This window comes from Schistocerca piceifrons, chromosome 1 (genome assembly GCF_021461385.2).
Source record: "Schistocerca piceifrons isolate TAMUIC-IGC-003096 chromosome 1, iqSchPice1.1, whole genome shotgun sequence".
NCBI classification, from domain to species: Eukaryota; Metazoa; Arthropoda; class Insecta; order Orthoptera; family Acrididae; genus Schistocerca; species Schistocerca piceifrons.
The window spans coordinates 493681752-493702386 of record NC_060138.1 but is presented as its reverse complement, the minus strand read 5'-3'; the positions used below and the strand labels follow the sequence as shown (position 1 = coordinate 493702386).

At 39.6% G+C, this 20635-nt stretch overlaps 1 protein-coding gene across 2 annotated transcripts in view; it reads left to right on the top strand.

Annotated features, from left to right (window-relative positions):
* The first annotated feature begins 237 nt into the window (after positions 1-237).
* The window catches only part of LOC124795735 (coatomer subunit gamma), a 104742-nt gene continuing 84344 nt past the window's right edge, over positions 238-20635 (top strand). Inside the window, exons 1-5 of one of the 2 annotated variants that reach the window (XM_047259829.1) lie at positions 238-309; positions 531-661; positions 761-988; positions 9423-9589; positions 13790-13919. In XM_047259829.1, the coding sequence (XP_047115785.1) occupies positions 288-309; positions 531-661; positions 761-988; positions 9423-9589; positions 13790-13919 (678 nt within the window). In that variant the 5' untranslated portion in view covers positions 238-287. Of the gene's footprint in view, positions 421-530; positions 662-760; positions 989-9422; positions 9590-13789; positions 13920-20635 lie in introns of both variants that reach the window. The other variant, XM_047259821.1, reaches the window with a different exon arrangement.

The window sequence follows — 20635 nt, the reverse complement described above, 5'->3', positions numbered from 1 at the left end:
CTGTAAGTACATTATTGTTTCACTTATTGAAATTTCTGTCTTTATGTTTGGATTATACCTGCTTGTGACGTCTTGTGTTACTGCTACCATTTGAAATGCATTGTGGTATATTTTGATGTTCCTTCCGTACTGTCAAGTCGATAGCAAGTCTATACAGTTTCATTGGCATGATTTGTTTTCTTGCGAAATTACGGTCAACGATATTCAAACATTTCGATTTTGATGCTTCGAGTGACGTTGGTCACACTGTTGTTGGTATCGTCTGTTGTGGCAAGTAGTGTTTTCGAATGGCGAGAAAGAAGTTGACGTGTAAGTCAAAGATAGTAGATGTGTGAAAGAGCGTGTAAAAGCTATTGAGTTGTGTATATTGTAAGGTAGATATGAATTCATTTAAGAGAGAGAAAAAAGAAGAAGAGGAAGGTATTCACAGCCTCCACAAACCTTTACGTATACGTTAGCGCTCATAGATTATCAACTTCTATATTTTAGGTTAATGTTTGTGTCGTCGTGAAACAAATATTATGTTGTAGGTGGCGGAAACCCATTTCAGAATATTGAGAAGACCACAGTTCTGCAAGAAGCCCGAACGTTCAATGACACGCCGGTGAACCCAAGAAAATGTACACACATACTTACAAAGATACTTTATCTGCTCAACCAGGTGGGAAACAGTGTTAAAGTTGAGGTGTTTTACGACTCTGGATATGTTTTACGACTCTGACTAAACGCAATCATGTTTCTTACTTTTCTTGTTGTCCAGGGGGAGCAGCTGGGCACAACAGAGGCCACCGAAACATTTTTTGCGATGACCAAATTATTCCAATCTCGTGACGTTATTTTACGTCGAATGGTATATTTAGGTATAAAGGAGCTCTCATCCATCGCAGAGGACGTCATTATTGTGACCTCAAGTCTGACTAAGGATATGACTGGAAAAGAAGATTTATACAGAGCGGCTGCTATAAGAGCACTGTGCAGCATCACGGACGTGAGTCTATGAAGAGCATTGTACTGGTTAAGAGATTTGAATTTAACTTAGATGTTTGTACCTCAGATAAATGGCTTATTTTACACTCGGAATGTAGTGTCATTTTGTAGTTATCATTCAGCTTGCCTTAATCGAAGTACGTAGAGAATTAATTGATGCCTACTGTTTTTGTGTCTGTTTTCTGTATTCATATGGTGCCCGGAGTGATTATAGAAAGTACTGTATCCTTAAACTTCCTGATGGATTAAATCTGTGTGCCTGACTGGTGCCTATATTCTTGCCATTTGGGAGCAGTGTTCTAACAGGCTAGGCTTTCCATACACAGAGCACAACCTGCCCTCAGATATCCAATACTGCCAACACCTTACCTACCTTGCTTTCCAATGTAACAGAAGCTGTAGGCTGTGGCTAATCCACTTCTTTGCAAAATGCTCTGGTCAGGGAGTGCTTGCCAAGCAAAGTAAACTGGCAAATTTCTGTGAAGTATTTAAAGTAGCAGAGAAAGAGAAGTACTGGCCAAATAGAGACTTCAGGGTAGATTGTTAGTCAGGGATGAAGAGCTTATGTCGGTAAGAGCACTGTGTACAAGAAGCAAGGTTTCAGTTTAATCCTGATGTGGAAACAGTATTTATCTGTCAGAAAGCTGCAAGACTGTGTACACTCTGCTGCATTGTGAATTAATCATTCTTTAGACATATCACAGTTTAGAGAAGTTTATGCATAGTAATTGTCATAAGTGATCATTGGCTGCCATATGCTGTGTACTTCATTTTCTGTTATGTGGCCTGCAGAAAATGAAAATCTTCATTATGGTGGAAGTTGCATTTTTATTTGTATGACGTAATGTGTCTCAAGGGTCGACAGAAGCGTCCGATCCCACGCGTTGGCTTTGACCCGTGACGTAAAGGTGTTGTCGTGTGTGACGTCATGACGGCGCGGAGTTTGGTTTGAGTGTGGCTGTCTCCAGTTCTGTTTTATCTTATTTTATTTACTTTTCTGATCTGTTCGTTCTATCTCGTGAGCTTTTTTTAAATTTAAAAACACTTATTACTTATTTTAATTATCTGTTTCCTCCAATTTCTGTTTTAGTTTATTATATTTATCTTTCTGATCTGTTCGTTCTATCCCATGAGATTTTTTTGTAAAAAGACAAAAAACACTAGTCAGCTACTCAAGCATCTTTATCTTCTATGGGTTGCAGGGGTTACGACCCCTGGGGAGGTGGGTGGGTATTCATGCATGGCTGTCTTCACTTACACGTTGTGGCTACGCAAGGCATCTAAATTTGTTTATATTTAGTGTGCCCCCCACTCAAAACACCCCATTTCCCGCGCTTGTCCCGTTAGTGTCATTAGGCTTCTTGTGGTAAGTGTGTGTGTTTGTTGTTGTTTCCGCCATATTTGTGACGTCATGGGTCAAAGCAGACGGGCGGGATCGGACGCTTCCGTATTTCCGTGTCTCAATAATGTATGTGTTTGCTCTGTAACTTTAGTGATTTAGTGTTAGTTACTGTGAGCAGAGGAATCTGTAGACATAGAGGAATTTGTTTCTGGCCACTGTTGATGTAAATAAAGAATAGTATTTTATAGAGTAGGATCCTAATATCAATTGGAGGACAATTTGTTCGCTCCGCTGTTCCTGGTCCATAAACCAGAGGGAAGTCGGTACGTTATATGTGCACAAATCCTTTCCTGGTGGACTCTATATCTGAGATAGGGCTCACTTCCTTCTACCAGTAGTCCTCATTAAAAATACTGTGAGGGTATTCCTGGTCAAAAGAAATTTACAAGTATCATAGATCACCACTAATTTGGCTAAGGAAGACATTGGGAAAACCAGATACTAAGAGAATCTAGGTGTTTGGAATGTAGTGCTATAGAAGGGTGCTGAAGACTAGGTGCAGTGGTAAGATAAGAAATGAAGAGGTCCTCAGCAGAATTGACAAGGAGAATAATATGGAAAAGATTGAAAGAAGAAGGGACAGGATGCTAGGAAGTATTAAGACATCAAAAAATTACTTTGTTAGTACTTCAAGGGAGTGTAGAGGGTAACCACTTTAGTGGCAGGCATAGATTTAGGTATTTCCAGCAAGTATTTACAGACATTAGGTGCACATGCTGCTGTGAGATAAAGAGTTTGGCACAGGTGAGGAATTTGGGGGGCCTACCTCAAACCAATCGGCAAACTGGTGACCCAGAAATAAAAAATCTATTATGGACATTGTGCATGTCATAGCATTTCTAATAGTGTTTCAGGTTATGGAAAGTGTGACTGTTTATGCTGAGTGCACCATGAATCTTGTTGTTTCCCATAAATGTACGGACGTCCACATGTGTTCTGCATTAATATTGAGAGATGATGTTTCGTATTTTGGAAGTGAGGTTGGCGGTTGGGTATTCAGTTAATATTGTAAGCATTAGTTCTTTCATTTTGTGTGACATATTGTAGATAATCACTGTGATTCTCAATTACCTGCTGTATTGTTCACAAGACTCCCCCCCCCCCCCCCCCCCTCTTCTCTCACCCCCCTCTTCCACCTTTTTTTAAGACCTAAGTCTCTACTCCATAAGCCACCTTAAGGTGTGTGGCAGGTGGCACTTCACGTGCCCCAATCACTTTTCCTCCTTTCCTGATAGTAAGCATCTGCATGAGGTTGACTCTTATGATCTTACCTTCATGATTTTTTGTGAGACTTGTGTAGGAGGAAGCAATATATTTGTTCACTCCTCTAGGAATTTTAACCGTAAACCACACAATAATGCATGATGCTTTTCTTACAGCATCTGTCACTGGAAGTGGATGAGCATCACCATAATGCTTTCAAACCTAATAAACAGTGACAAAGCACACTGCTCTCCTTTGAACCCTCTCTGTTTGTTCTATCAGTTCTATATGGTATGGATACCAAGTTACTGAACAATGAACAATAGCCAAGTGTTGATCAAACTGGCGTTATGTGAACTGTCTCCTCCTTGGATGGGTTATAGGATCCTTCCAATGATTCTGTTTAGCATCTGTCTTACCTGCAGCTAGTTGTATGTGGTCATTCCACTTTAAATCAGTCTGTACACAAACCCATAGATATTCAGTGGGCATGATTGCTTCCAGGATTTGTTTACAATAATGTAATCACACAGTAAGGAGTGTTTCTGCCTATTTATGCACAATACATTGGATTTGTTAATTTTGGTGGTCAGTTGCATAACCCTGCACTGTGTGTTGATTCTCTGCAGATTATTCTGTAATTTTTTGCTAGTATTGTTTCATTGTAAATAATTGCATCATCTGTGAAAAGTCTCATGGAATGTTTGACATTATTTACTAGATTATCCATACATATTGTTAAGTGCCTGTCTTACGTCACTCTTTTGGCATACGGCCACAGTTAGTTTTATGTCCAAAGGTTTTCTCCGTTAAGAAAGAAATGCTCTGTTCTATATGCAAGTAAGTCCTTATTCCAGAATTCTAAAACTCACAAATGGCAGCAATATGGGCCATAATTTTGTGCATTGGTTGAGCAAGCTTTGTTTAAAATGGGGATAATGTGCACATTTTTCTAATAGCTGGAGCACTTCACTTCTCCAGCGAACTGTGGTACACAGCTGATAGTGGAGACTTTGATACACAGTTAGTGATTCCACTTCCTCTGTGACATACTTTACTTTTACGACTGTAGACAATGACACACATTTCCAATGTAACTGGATAATTTGCAGTTGTTACTTACTTTAAGTGAAATCATGTTCAGTGATTGCATGTCAAGGTTCGTACAACTTCTCAGAGGATAATAATATTTCAATGCCTGTGTTAAGAAAATGATTCAGTGATTCTTTGGGTATGCATGACTCATAGACAGAAAACAATCTTTCAGTTGTACGCACCAATGCATCCTTTCAAACTCCTTAGTGGGACTCCACAGTATGACTCTTTAAAAAAGTTATTCAAGAATTGGAGTTAATTAACATCACGATACCACAGTGATGTGCTGGTGATATTATTAAGAAGGGGGAGATGCGAGCATTAAAAAACAACTAGAGGTTTATGTTGCCAGTGGCACAAGATATTATCAAAATATAACACGAAAACTAATGGGAACTCAATGGAAATAAGGAGTTTTGGGTTGTGAATATTCATGGTATTAACTCCTTTAAACTATTAAAAACTTGGAGATGTTAGATCACAATAGGAAAATAAGGATTAATATCAAGGACTTAATTAAAAGTATGGGATTATACATTGTATATTTTAAAAAATTGTCAGCTTCACCAACCATCACATTCCAACCTAACCTACGTCTCAGGCCATACTGCAAATTAGTTTGTCACTGCATACTTTAAGAGAAATACCTTTTTTGTCACGACACATTTGTTGGCTTCAGAAGTTCTCAACCAATCTGTCACAAAAGAAAAAAATGTACAATTTATTTGGTCTAGCATATAACACAGTACAAAACATTGTTCCCTTCAGGCTTACTTGTTCCACCATTCACATGAAGTAAGTGACCTATTGTAAACAAAATGTATAATCTGCAACTGAAACATACAAACAGAAACATCTCATATGTCATCTACAATGGTTAGAACTTTGGGTGGCCACTATTTATTTACACATTATACAAGACAGATACATGTTACAAAGTTTGTGTTCTTCAAAGTAGTCACCAGCATTGTGTATAACTTGTTACCAGTGAAGTAGAATTCATAGGATACCCTCAGAAGTGCCAGTCGTGTTGATTGTTCAATGGGAGCAGTCTAGTGCCCAATGAATCTGTCACAGTTCTGAAGCAAATGCCATGAAGTGCTTCCTTCAGTTTTGGAATCAAGTTGAAGTCACAAGAGCTAAGCTCTGGGCTACTTTCTTGAAATTGGTGGCAGGCTATGTTTCAAAAATTAATACCTTAGAGAAAGAAGCGGTGACACTTTCTGTAAAACCTGCCAGTCATTTTGCGGGACAGTGTTTGGGTGCACCCATCACTCTCCCCGGGCCTAAGCCCTTGTGACTTCAGCTTGCTTTCTACGATGATGAAAGCACTTCATGTCATTTGCTTCAGAATTGTTTCAGGGATTTGTTGGGCAATAGATCATCCCACTTCAACTATCAACATAACTGGCACTGTTAAGGATGTCCTAAGACTTTATCACTGGCAATGGGTTATACACGATTACTGTAACTACTCTGAATGATAGTAAAAATTTGAAACGTGTATCTACTTGGCGTAAATCGTAAATAAAGTCACTGTTAAAGTTTCAAACTTCGGATTCTGAAATTACAGCTTACTACATAATTAGTATTTATTGGAGGTTTTTGGGACAATTTCAGCCAGCGGAAAAAATTGTTTTAAACGTGATGTAACTAGCACTCTAGTGTGCCTCACTGGTTGTTCCATTTATTCAAATACCTCATCACTTGTGAAAAGTGGGCAGTGGGATTCATTTGCCAAATCTAGTCTAGAGGTATTTCATTTCTTTGAATGAATCTTGGTTAAAATGATTTACTCATTCTTGATTGTGGCCTTCATTTTTACTGTACCTTTACTTCACTTCCATCTCAGCTTGAATTTCATGGATATCAATCAGTGGTATGAGAGTTGGATGGAGCTTTCTAATTCAAGCATTACATATCTGAAGGAAAGCTGCGGTAAAATTGATTTTGATTGAGTTTATGTATTTTTACTCTTTATTATTTGACTGTACACGGAATTCAACAGATTATCATTTTCAACAATGATCATGATTTTCTGTAACCATAATGAGTGAAGCTGTCCTTTAACCAAAATTGGTTTGAACAGCACAGTGCTGTAATAGACATGTGCCTGTTGTAGGTGGTGTGGATTTGCCTTCCTCTGACCTTCTAGCTGACTTATCTAGTTAGTTATAGGTGAACCTACAGCTTAACCTGAATTCTGAACCATGGCGCATTTTGACATTTTTCGCATCAACATACAATTAGCAGTGATGAAAGAAGTGGTAAGCAACAGAACAAAATCCTTGGTTCAGACCTTATGGGGCATTTAGTCTGGCACACCTGCATATATAATCTGTAGGCCACTGTTTGGTGACTGGTGGAGGGTACTTCATACCAGTGTTATCAGTGTCCTTAGCAATTTGCGTATTTAGTGAGGCAGTACTGTCTAAATGCCTCTGTGCATACCATAATCTCTGTCCTATTCTCTTGCTCGCTAAGTGAGATATTCAGTAGTGGCAGCGTAACTGTCAGTCTTCTTTGAATACAGGCTCTCTAAATATACCTAATAGGATTTCGTGACAACTACATCATTGTCCTTCCAAAGATTCTCATTTTAAGATCACTCAGCATTTTTGTTCAATGTTTGTTGTCGTGTCTACTTGATAAGGATACCAAATACCAAAATGGTACTTCGCAATTCGCCACACTAGTGTTGTATATGTGATTTCATTTACAGATGTACTGCATTTTCCCCAGAGCCCTTCCAACAAATCTAAGTATTCCATTCACCTCCCAAATATTTATTTTATAGTTTCATTTCATACCTATTCTTATATAGTTTCTAAAGACATATACAGTGTGATTGTGAAAACATCTTTTCTTTATTGGCTAAGTGAAAGCCTTGCACAGTGTAGACAGGAGAGATATCCTAAAACACTTTTAAGATTCGTCCAGCAATTGTAACAACATTCCAGTACTGCCACTGCCAGAAAAGGGAATGTCAAAGTAACAAAACATTTAGATTTACAGCAAGGATGATGTTTTTCTTTGATAGTTTTTAATATCTATATTGATGATAGGTTGAAATGGTCTTACACCCACACCTTTAGCTAACAGAACTGAGTGGGGTACCACAGTAGTTAGCACACTGGACTTGCACTGTGAGGACGATGGTTCAAACACGTGTCTGACCATTCTGATTTCTGTGACTTCCCTAAATTGCTTAAGGCAAATGCAGGGGTGGTTCCTTCGAAAGGGCATGACCACTTTCCTTCTCCATCCCTTTGACGGGACATTACACGCTAATCTCCTCCTCCTCTAGCCAACAGAATTAGATGATGACAAAACATTCTTTGCTGATGACTAACTTCTTATAGCTGAGAGCAAAGACACCCTTCAAAAAAGCCTTGTATAAATTAAATATTATTGCCAAAAGCTGTAACTTAACAATTTTGACCAAAGAAACAAAAGTCATGGCTTCTAAAAGTCAATAGCCAGTCCCAAGCTAAATTGTAACAGATAACCAGAAAATAGTCAATGAATTCAACTTCTTGGGAAGTACCTGCCCCTTCACAAATTAAGAAGACATATTGGAAAAATTTGAAAGATGCCATTATGTTAATGGAACCACATACAGAACATTGAACAAAATGGTGAAGAAAGAAATCTTAATAAAGTTGTACAAAATAATGGTAGTACCATTTGTACTTAATGGGTGTGAGACAACACTAGCTCAAATGAAACGTGGAAATGAGGTTTTTTTAGAAGATGATATGGATTAAAACAATGAGACAAGAACTAGGAGTGAAAAGCACAAATAAGCAGATCAAGAAGTATAGGAATAAATAACAATAATGGGATTCCTAAGTAGAGCATTACATTCAATAAAAGAGTAGTAACATCTCACCTATAGGAGGTCGAATGCACTGAACACAGGAACACTTAACGGAAATCAGCATCCTTTTCAGTAATAGCTCTTTTTGTTGCATAGTACACACATTCGTGCTCACAGTCATACAGTACTTGAACAAGTGCTCAGGTGTCTTTGTGCTTGTTTGTGTGAATATGTGTACTTTCGCTAGAAAAAGATCTGTTGCTCAGAAGCTAGTATGAATGCTGTTATGTTACATGTTTCTGTGTACTCCATGCATTCGATCTGCTGTAGGTAAGTGGTTGTCTTCCCATTACTTTAAGTATAGAAATAAATTTAGAGATCCTGTCACAAGTTGCAGTAAAAATACAATGCCTAAAGTAAGAATGAATTATCAACCAGTAGGGCAAAGGTCAATAGACTGAGACCAAAAAGAGATGTACAAATCAAATAACAATTAACCACAGACCTCAGAACAATGAACATCAGGACACAACAGGCAGGTACCTATCTCTTGAAGAAATAAGAAGGCCCACATTAATAAAGACACACACTCTTTCCATTGTTGTGCACATAATCAACCATCTACCAGCATGAATGTAACCTAAGTGGAATGATACATATTGTACAGGAAAAAGAATATTATTTGTCTTCTGTTTTTTCGTAAGTATAAATCACATTAAATAATTGAATTCTTTTAAGTTGTCTAATTTCCCAATTCTTGATTATAATATTCACTGAGACTTGTAGGTTCCTTTCTTAAAGAAATCTGTTTTCTGTATAGAAGTAATTATTTTATGCTTGATGTGCTGAATGCATACTTACAGCATTTATAGTGTGTTGTTTTCCTGTATGATTTGTGTATTGGATTTTTTTTAGGTTACAATGCTGCAAGCCATAGAACGGTACATGAAGCAAGCAATAGTAGATAGAAATGCAGCTGTCAGCAGTGCTGCACTTGTGAGTAGTCTTCATCTCACAAAAATAGCTGGTGATGTCATTAAAAGATGGGTAAATGAAGCTCAAGAAGCTGTTAATTCTGACAGGTACATTTTCAAAATGAGTTGTCAATAAAAATGAGAGAAAATGTTCTCTATGTATATATATCATCACTTAAGGAACAGCACCACCTTCATGACATTTATATAAGTTTCTGGAGAGACAAAACAAAAAACCCTCCATAAAGCCTGTTAAAATTTGAATAGGTTTTAGTGTCCATATTTTTATTCTCTGGTGTTGGTTGAAGTGCATTACAAATTTAAGATTATGAGGTAAAACTATAATTTTATGGGACATGGGCAGTGTTGTTACTGTTTACTATACAATTTAGGGAGGGATAGGTAGTGTTTACAGTGAATCACTCAATTTCCAAATTAAACTAACTTTACTTGTTTACAGTAAGAACTAGACAAAAATAATAGTTATGTGGTTTGCTTAATATTCATAGCTTAGTTACCAAACGGTACTCTAGCTTTGTTTATAAAAGTATATGTAGACAAAATCAGTAATGAAATATTGTCACTAAAGTTTAATATATATTCCTGTAAAAATGTTAAATCATAGGTCAGATATGTGTTGATTGAATTTCCTGAATTTTTTGTTTGTTCTAGTCATTTTCCACAGGAATGTCATCATAAAATAGATGACAATCAGCTGGAATGTATTCTGTCAACTTTTGCAGATACATTCACATAGACTTTTATTTTCAACCTTACTGAGTGGAGATGTGGGAATTCTGGCATCACTTTGATAATTTTTGGTGTCGTCTTGGTAATGGCAAAAACTTGTCAAAATTGGTCTTGAATTCTACAGTCCTGTTGTAGTTGTATTTCACGGCTCTGAGATCATGGACCACACTGTCACTGGAGTTTCCCTCTACTCTAATAGAATCGTAAGCTGATGCTTTTTCAGAAAATAACTTCTGAAAATGTTGTAGTTGATAAATTCTGCAGTGTTGTGGAATGGACCTTTACTGGTTTCTTCTGTCCACTTGGCATACTGACTTGGCTGGAAAATTCCTTAATGTCTCCTTGTTTTTTGTTCTTCTTTTCAGGTTCAGAATTATGATGATTGTGGAATGTACACTGCTGTGCTCCATGTGCATGTGCCCCTTGACTAGAAACTTTTGTTTTATTGTTAACAACTTTTTCCATTGACAGGTGTAGAAGAGCATTAGACAATACATGGTTTCTGTTCTGGTAGCCACAACTGTCTGACAATAGAGTAACTGGCTTTAATTCATCTCTGAGGATTTCTGTTAGGTTGCCAGTAATACAAGATGCAAAAGATGAAGAACGTAGATGTCCTTGGGTTTCATCCCACCAACAGTTCATGGCATCATGACTTGCATGGTTGTAGATAGTGAAATTATGTACATTCAAGTTAATGTTGTAGTACATTGCCACTCCATTCACACAAGGGACAAGTGTCACAGCTTGTGTGTCTTGCGAAAAAACATAAACTTTGTTACATTTTGGTTTATCAGTGTCCATGTTTTCTCTTTCCTAGCTCTGTCTTTATATTGTATGTGGTCCTTGTACAAATCTTTAGTTTTCCATTACCTACTTCAAAGCTGTGACAAATGTTAACACTGCTCTTTTAGTGACTGAAATATTGCCATGTTCTTTTTTTTTTTTCTTTCAGTGAACACCGAATTGAATGAGTGCCTTTTTAATGGTTTCTTCTTTTCTTTTTGGCAATCTTCTTTATAAAATTCAGAGTGCCCAGTCAATGAATGGAGTATAGGCTTGAAGCACAACTTAGCTGGCGAAAGCCTACCAAAGTGTGAGGGAAATTTTGGAATTTTCCTGATGATGTCTGCAAGGAAGTTAACTTCTTCCTTGCTGTACCTCTTTGTAGATGGGTGCATGAGCAATGCTGATAGTATAAAATTATTAGTTTGGCTGGAATGATTAGCTGAAGTTTTATCATCTCCATCCAACCTATATCAAATTATCCATTTGTTTATACCTGATGTATTGAGGAATGTGTTCCGACATACTTGCGTTCTTTCCCTGGACACCTTCCACTGATCCCAACTCATGCCTTCGGGAAAATATTTTTTCTTGTTGTTTTTCTCTTATATCAGTGTATGCCCTTATCTTTGATTTATTACAAAGATCTGAGATTCATCGAGGTCCCAGTTGCTTGGGAGGCCTTTGCACTTTGTGACCTATTTTGCCTTGACCAACATGCTCATATACTAGGTAGGCTTCATCATGTTCTGTCTTCTTTTCATTATCAATTTTCTTCCACTCCTCTCTAGTATTCCTTTTTCTTAGTGTTTTCTCCTTCTCCAGGGTGTGTCTGCTGTCTTTGTGCTTTTACTAACTTCTTCCGTGTGTTGGGAATCTTGATTTTCATTGTTTTCATTCATGGTATGTCCTTGAACAAAATCGTGATCCTGGATGTGCAATTTGTCATGCAGGTTTTCTGAAAGACTGTAATTAGAATTTGAATCAGGATCATCTTCATCATAATTGTCTTCAATGTCTTGATATTTGACTTTCTTTGATATAACTGAGGCATCTAAGAGATTACCTCTTATCTTCTTAGCACCTGGCTGAATTTCTCGTAAGTGATTTAATGAGTCCTCTTTCTGAACACCAATTTTTTCTTGCACAGAGCTATGTATAGTTTTCCTGCAGAATGAGTGCCACATTTTCTTGTCTACCCATTTCCATATTGATTGGATTACTGAAGAATTAATTATCTGGGAAAATAATAAAATTGTTTACTGAATCTGAAATTAAATGAAAATGTCCTTCACTGATATGAGAATGCCTAAATTAATTTTTACCTGTAGAAATATCCTTCGGTATGCACATTTCACTTACATTCATCAGAGAACTGTCCAAATTGCCCAGGTCTGTTTTTTAATTGATAAATGATGTATCAATAGCTTGAATTTCTTTCCAGTTTCTTCGTATTGAGGCAAATTTCTGCTACTAATTGTAAGTCAAGTTATTTTACCCTCGTTTGCTGGCACAGTGAGCCTGTGCAGAACAACAATAATTTTATTATTAATATATATTAATTTGGAGTATGATCTTTGGAAATAATTCAGTTTTGTTGACAAATGTTTGAATAAGAAAATAATAAAATTATATTTCATATTCTGTACTTACTCTACCAGCTGCTTTTGCATAGACCTTGTGCAATGTGTATTACTGTAGCAAAAGAGGGCTGATAGCTAGGCTACATAATATTATTTATTAACAATAAAGTATATGAATCATTCAAGACCTCCTCCTGCAGGATGGCTTTTTGTCTTTGACTACCGCTTTGTTGGCAGGAAATTTGCTGTAACATATTTGTGCCATGACTTCTTCAACTGCAAATAAGCCATCATCTTCACTTTCATCTGCCATTTTTATCTGAAATGCAAAGAACCGTTTAATAAAATGTAACACTTACAACCATATTAAGCCGTCCTCTTAAATTTGCCAAGAACTTCCACTTACATCCTGTCCAGACTTAATACAAACTGAAAAATAATACCATAGTGTGACTTGCAATACTTGTATATGGTAAATATAATTATTGTGAATCATGAAAAGCAAAGGTAAAATGACTATAGTCAGAACACCATACCTGTAAATATCATTTCACAAGTCGAAAAAATGAATGAAATACTTACATTAAACATCTATCTGTAGGACTTCCCCAAGTATCCACACAAAATACCAGAAAGGCTAGCAACAACACCGCCTCTTAAAACAAATGACTATTTTTCACATTGTAGTTTGTATTTAGTGGAATTAGACTTAAGATACACAAAACTTATAACAACATCTAGGTAAATACAATATACATCATGCACAAAATACATAATATATTGATATAAATTGATGGAAACAGAAGTTCACCATGTGCTACCAACTCCATGGAGATAATGTTTCATACTGTCAAACTTAGGTGGTGTTTTTCAAATGGTTCTTCCTTCACCATCTGTTGTATTTGATGTACACTACTTTGTCAATGAATGAGAAGTGCCATGTAGATTGTAATGGTACTAATAACTCAGTTTCACAAAAAAAAAAAAAAAAAGTGATGTACACAGGCTTGTTTCTTTTGCAAAAATATTAGGAATTATTGAACATCCATAGTATGTGTAGTAAATTGAGTTAATTTAAGAATATGATAGACAAGAGTCAGTTACTTCTTGTAACTTAATACATGTATGTATGCACACCTGACCCATTAATGAGCAATCATCTTGAATTTCTGTAACCATTGTTTTTCAGTGTTATGGTCCAGTACCACGCTCTTGGAGTGCTGTATCACATTAGAAAATCAGACAGGCTCGCAGTTACCAAGCTAGTGGCCAAGCTGACACGTATGGCTCTGAAGTCTCCTTATGCTGTTTGCATGTTGGTGAGTTCTTATACCCTCCCTTACTTAATTCAGGGTGTTCTGAAAGAAAAGATAGGAGAAAAATTGATAGCAAAACATACACAGCGTGTTTCAGTTACAGAGGTTTATTTCTGTGGAAGACAGATTCATATTCCAACTCTAGTTTATAATACAGTTTAAAGCCATAGAGAAGTTTCATTATAGTGAGTGCTCTGCCACATAGTGAAAGAACCACTGTAGATTTCACTTACTTGTACTAAGTTTAACAATCTAGGCTACAAAAATTTGACTTCAACAAAAGCTCTCTCCGAGTTGAAAGCCATCGAAAATGGTGACCTTTTATGGTGCATTATTGGAGGAACCTATGAGCAGCAAAAAACTTATAATAATTGCCATTGTGAAATCAACTGAAGTTAAAATGCTGATTGTTAATTGTTCATCACAGATAAAATTGTATATTGATAACTGTTCTGTATGTCAGCTTTGTACCCCCAGGGGGCTCACCGCACTTTCGCGGGTTTGTGCTTGGCTACCCTGGGGCCCCAATCTTTGCAGCATCTTTTCCCTTCCATGCTGCATGCCTACACTCTTGCTGTTCTTTTTCCCCTTCCAAGGGGGACATGTCTGGGGTGTTTTTCGGAATGTGTTCTGCGTTTTCTGTGGTCGACATCAGAACAGTCGCACCACTGTTTTTTGTTTCATTTTTCTTTCTTTGTCCACCTTCTCCTATCCTTCCTCCACTTCAGCATTTGAGTTTCCCCTCTTTTTCTTCCTCCCTGTGCACTTCTGAAGGCTGGCCCATACATCAGACACATAACAGGTGACTGGGTAACGCATAATTCCCAGCCAGCCCTGGGTCGACAGATAGGGTTTGCACGTACCTACTGGTACAGGCCAGACTAAGGGAGGGGTGATTCCCAGAGCTGCTATCTTCCCAAATTTCCAATTGATACCTCGTTCAGGTGTTCGGGAAGTGTGAACAATCACTTAAGACAAGTGCGCCCCCTTGTAAAGGGGGGCCCCAGTTAGAAGGAGCGTGCAGTCAGAGGTGCTCACAATCATAGGGGATTTTCTCAGTCATCATCTTCGCAGTCCATGTCTACCAAATGTAAACAGAATGAAGCTCCCATTTCAAAGACCCTCCTCCTGCACCACGGTTCCTTGTGGTTTCACGTACCGAAGGCGGTCAGTCCTTTGCTATGGAAAATCCGTTTCTTATTCAGAAAGGTGTTGTGAAATTCTGCTCTCGTTTATGCAATGGTTCTTTGGTCTTGGAGACTACTTCTGATTCTCAAGCACAACTGCTTTCTGCTTCACTTCTCCAACACCATCCTGTACATGTAGAGACCCATAGAACTCTGAATTCTTCCTGTGGTATTACTTACACTAGGCTGCTCGATGGTCTGGAGGCCGAAATCCAATCTTACCTCCCTGAGCAGCATGTCATAGCCGTCCATCAAGTGATGAAAAAGGTAGATGTGTCCTTAGTGCCTACACACACACTCTTTTTCTCACCTTTGATACAGTGGTGCTCCCATTCTAGATCAAAGCAGGCTGTAATTTATCTCAGTCCAACTGTACATTCCGAACCCAATGCACTGCTACCAGTGTCATCGTTTCAACCACAGTGAAGTGTCTTGTTGATAGCCGACCAAATGTGTAACCTGTGGTAGGGATGTGCACGAGGGCGGCGATTGTCCGTTGTATCAACTGCAATGGCAACCATGCTGCCTCCTTTCAAGAATGTCCAATGTATTTCGATGAGCCAGCTGTCCAGAAGATCTGGGTAAAGAAAAAACTGCCCTACCCGGTTGCTCACAAGTTATTGTCTAGTCGCAGACTGTTTGTTCTACTATCTGGCCTTACTGACATTACTGTTCTTGCTACATCTCATCTCTCTCCATGAAGGATGTGGCCACACAGACATGCGACCTCAAATTCAGCACTATGATAGTTAAGTCGCCCAGTGTCTTGATAGCATCACTGTCTCCTCATTCAGCTGTGCAAAAAGCCACCTGACATTCGCCTCCTGGGGTAAAGTCACCTGCTAGATAACCGGCAGGCCAGAAATGACAGAAGGAATACTCGTGCGAAGACTTCCTACGTCGCTCCACCCAACAATATCTGTCTTCCTCTGCCGACTAGAAGGGAGCCAAGAAGTCAAACAAAGGCAAATGATCTTCTGCTTCGCTGACTTAGAGATCCTCTTAGATGGCGTCGGGACGTGATACCCTTTCCTGGCTGACCTCTGTCGCCAGCGCACACTGCCAATCATTTTTCTGCTGTGGACTCAGCAGATCGACAGAGGGAGAATGCTGACGCCTCTGTCAATCTCATGGAGCAGGATCCTTCAGCCTCTGTGCCCTGTAGCATTGAGTCTTTGAAGATTGATGCTCAGCAGCTGCCTAGGTGACACCCCTTCATTTCTTCCCTCGTCCCCTGTCCTCGTTGCGACTCTCCTTCAATGGAATGTTCATGGCCTTCGATCAAATGAAAAGGACTTATGGTCGTTCTTAGAATCACCATCTCCGCTTATTCTCTGCTTCCAGGAAACAAAATTGCATCCTCATCACAGCTTTGAGCTCTCACCATTTCTTCCCAGTCGGTTTTGATGGGACTGATGACCTCAGAAGTTAAGTCCCATAGTGCTCAGCCATCCGTTTTGATTTTCCGCCAAGGTTGGCATTTCATCTTGGGGTGGATTCATGCTGTTCATATGGAATGATGGTTATAGTCATCCCATCTCCCTGACTGCCACCTTCTAGCTGTTGCAGCTCGCCTTTTCCTTCCTCACGTGATCTTTTCCCTTTATACCATTTGCATGCCCTCCATCATTGAAGTCGCCAGGGCAGGCTTCCTACAGCTCATTGGGCAGCTACCTCATCCCTTTCTGCTGCTTAGTGGCTTTAATGCACACCATCGCCTTTGGAGTCCTCCCAGAACATGCACGAGAGGTACCCTTTTGGTTGACCTCAATCAACTTAACCTCCTCTGCTTTAACACAGAATCACCCACATTCGTTTCAGACTCCATGCATACCTATTACCACTTGGACCTACCCTTCTGCACTACCCAGCTTGCCCATTATCTCAAGTGGTCCATTCTCTCTGACACATACTCTAGTGAGCATTCCCCGTATGCTATCCACTTGCCGACTCCTACCCCACCTACGTGCACACCCAAATGGCATTTATGGAGGCTTTACTCATCTCTGGCGACCTTCAATGAACATTATTTGCCCAGTTGTGATGAGCAGGTGGAATATTTTACAAATGTTATCCTTACCACCGCAGAATGTTCCATTCCTCATATTTTCTCTTTACTGCACAGTGTCCTGGTCCCTCAGTGGATTGAGGCATGCCACGGCACAATTCACGCATGGAGATGTGTTCTCTGTCAGTTTTTACTGTCATCCTATGATGGCAAACTGCATTCATTGTAAACAGTTGTGTGCGCAGTGTGGTCACATTCTTCGGGATAGTAAAAAAGCTAGCTGAATTTCATTCACTAGTTGTTTTAACAGTTCCACTGCCTCCTCCATCATGTGGGCCAACCTCCTAAGGCTCTCCAGTACCAAGCACGATTCCCCAATTTCCGGCCTGACAGTAGCAGATGATGTCATAGTGGACCCTATTGCTATCTCAAACACCTTGGGTCGCCATTTTGCGAACGTTTCAAGCTCTTGCCACTATCTCCTGCCTTCCTCCATCGGAAATGAGTGGAGGAAGTTCAGGCGATACCCTTCTCTTCTCAGAATTGTGAGTGTTGCAGTGCCGCCTTTACTAAGAGGGAGCTAGCTCATCCTCTCACTTCATCTCGATCCTCCATCCCAGGGCCAGATGATGTTCACATTTAGATGTTGCAGCACCTTTCTCTTGCGGGCAAGCACTTTCTGCTTCATACATACAACTGCATCTGGGCAGAGGACACATTTCCCAGACACTGTCAAGAAGCCACTTTCATACTCGTACCTAAGCTTGGTAAGGATAAACACCTTCCTTCTAGCTATTGCCACATTTCTCTCACCAGCTCTGTTTGCAAGATGATGGAACGTATGATTCATGCCCAGCTGGTATGATGGCTTGAGTCTAGTAATTTACTAACCACTGCACAGTGTGAATTCGAGGATGCCGCTCTGCAGTTGACAATATCATCACTTTGTCCACCCATGTCATGAATGTTTTTCTGCGGAAATCCCAGACTGTGGGCATGTTTTTCGATTTTGGGAAAGCCTACAACACCTGCTGGAGGACTGGTATCCTCTGTACTCTCTACACGGTTGGCTTCCATGGCCACACACATCCCGTTTCCTTCAGGAATTTTTAAAAGACAGAGTTTTCAAGGTATCGATAGGTTCTGCCTTGTTGGACACCTTTATCCTGGAAAACGGTGTGCCTCAGGGTTCCGTCCTGAACATCATCCTCTTTGCTGTCCCCATTAACCCTATAATGGACTGTCTTCCATCGGGCATCTCCAGCTCCCTTTTCGTTGACGATTTTGCCATCTATTGCAGTTCTCCATGGACTTGTCTCATTAAGCGGCATCTTCAGCGATGTCTCAATCATCATCACTCATGGAACATCAACAATGGCTTTCGTTTTTCCACTGACAAAACCATTTGTATGAATTTCTGGTGCCACATTTGGTGTCTTCCACTGTCTTTACATCTTGGGCCTGCTGCTCTTCGATTCGTTGAAACTACGAAATTCCTGGAGCTCATGCTCAATGGGAGGCTTTCTTTTCTTGCTTATTGTGCTCAACCTTTGATGGTCCGCCAATTCCTGATGGAATGTCCTTTTTTTAACTACTTATATTCTCAGTTGTGTTTGCTGTACGACTTATTGGCCATTTTAGCAAACAATGCGCAGGCTGTCGACGGCATTTTACTTTTTATCCATCCTGGCATTACGGCAAAGGCCATTTAATTTTTAGTTCAGGACCTTCATTTCTCTGTGGCATATTTTATAGACCTTTCTCCCTATTCCCGTTTCTAGCTTCTTCTCTTCCATCAATTGGGATTAACATATAGTCATTTGTAACACCTCTCTTTGTCTTCTTCTTCTACAGTTGTGACATGGATGCATGTGACTTAGTTGTTTTTGCAGTCTACAACAAAACATATGAAAACATGTTAGTTTTGTGTTAGCACATACATGGTTAATGTATATTATTGATCCGGGAAAGTGTATAATAATTTGTAACTCAATCCAATTGAAGGGGAAAAAGGTCCCCCCCCCCCCCCCCCTTCTGTATGTTATGGTAGACTATGCGATCAAAAGTATCTGAACACCTGACTGAAAATGACATAGAAGTTCGTGGCACCCTCCATTGGTAATGCTGGAATTCAATAGGGTGTTGGCCCACCCTTAGCCTTGATGACAGCTTCCACTTTCGCAGGCATACGTTCAGTCAGGTGCTGGAAGATTTCTTGGGGAATGGCAGCCCATTAACAGTCCATTAAAGGAATGTTATTGTCATATAATCACGCCACCACAGGCCGTGCATTGTGAACAGTTGCTCGAGATCGTGTTGAAAGATGAATCGCCATCCCCGAATTGCTCTTAAACAGTGGGAAGCGAGAATGTGTTTAAAACATCAATGTAGGCCTGTGCTGTGATGGTGTCATGCAAAAAAAAAAAAACAAGGGGTGGAAGCCCCCTCCATGAAACGCAAGACCACATCATAGCGCCACTGCCTCAGAATTTTACTGTGGGCACTACACACACTGGCAGATGACATTCACCATTCACTGGGCATTCGCCACATCCACACCCTGCCATTGGATCGCCTTGTTGTGTACCATGATTCATCACTCCATACAATGTTTTCCCACTGTTCAGTTGTCCTCTGTTTACACTCCTTACACCAAGCGAGGCATTGTTTAGAGTTTACCGGTGTGATGTGTGGCCTATGAGTAGCCAATTGACCTTGAAATTCAAGTTTTCTCACCTCCTGCCTAACTGTCATAGTACTTGCAATGGGTCGTGATGCAATTTGGAATTTCTGTATGATGGTCTGGATAGATGCCTGCCTATTACACATGACCCTCTTCAACTGTCGGTGGTCTCTGTCAGTCAACAGACGAGGTCAGCCTGTATGCTTTTGTGCTGTATGTGTCCCCTCATGTTTCCACTTCACTATCACATTGGAAACAGTGGCCCTAGGGATGTTTAGGAATGTGGAAATCTTGTGTACAGTCATATGACACAAGTGACACCCAATCACCTAACCATGTTCGAAGTTGGTGAGTTCCGCGGAGCGCCCCATTCTGCTCTCTCAGGATGTCTAATGACTACTGAGGTCGCTGATATTGAGAACCTGGCAGTAGGTGGCAGCACAATGCACAATTTTCATTGGTGGATATAGAGGGCCTACATAAGGAAACAAACTTGAGGACAATTTTATACTTTTATACAAAGAAGTAATATGTGAATATGAGAGATGATACTATAAGAAGAATTTGATGAAGCATAGAAAGACCCCAAGTGGAAACAAGATCTGGAGTCAGCAGTCTACAACCCCTCTTGCTTTTTCCAGAATGCAGGTGATACAATGTGGTCACACGGATGACATCACCTACAAGACTTTCTGCAGAACTTGAATTCACTTCACTACACTATCAAGTTCACGATAGAAGTAGAAGAAAACAACCAGCTTCTGTTTCTGGATGTGCTTGTCAAGTTAAGACCAGATGGCACACTAGAACAGGTTCTACCATAAACTGTCACATACAGATT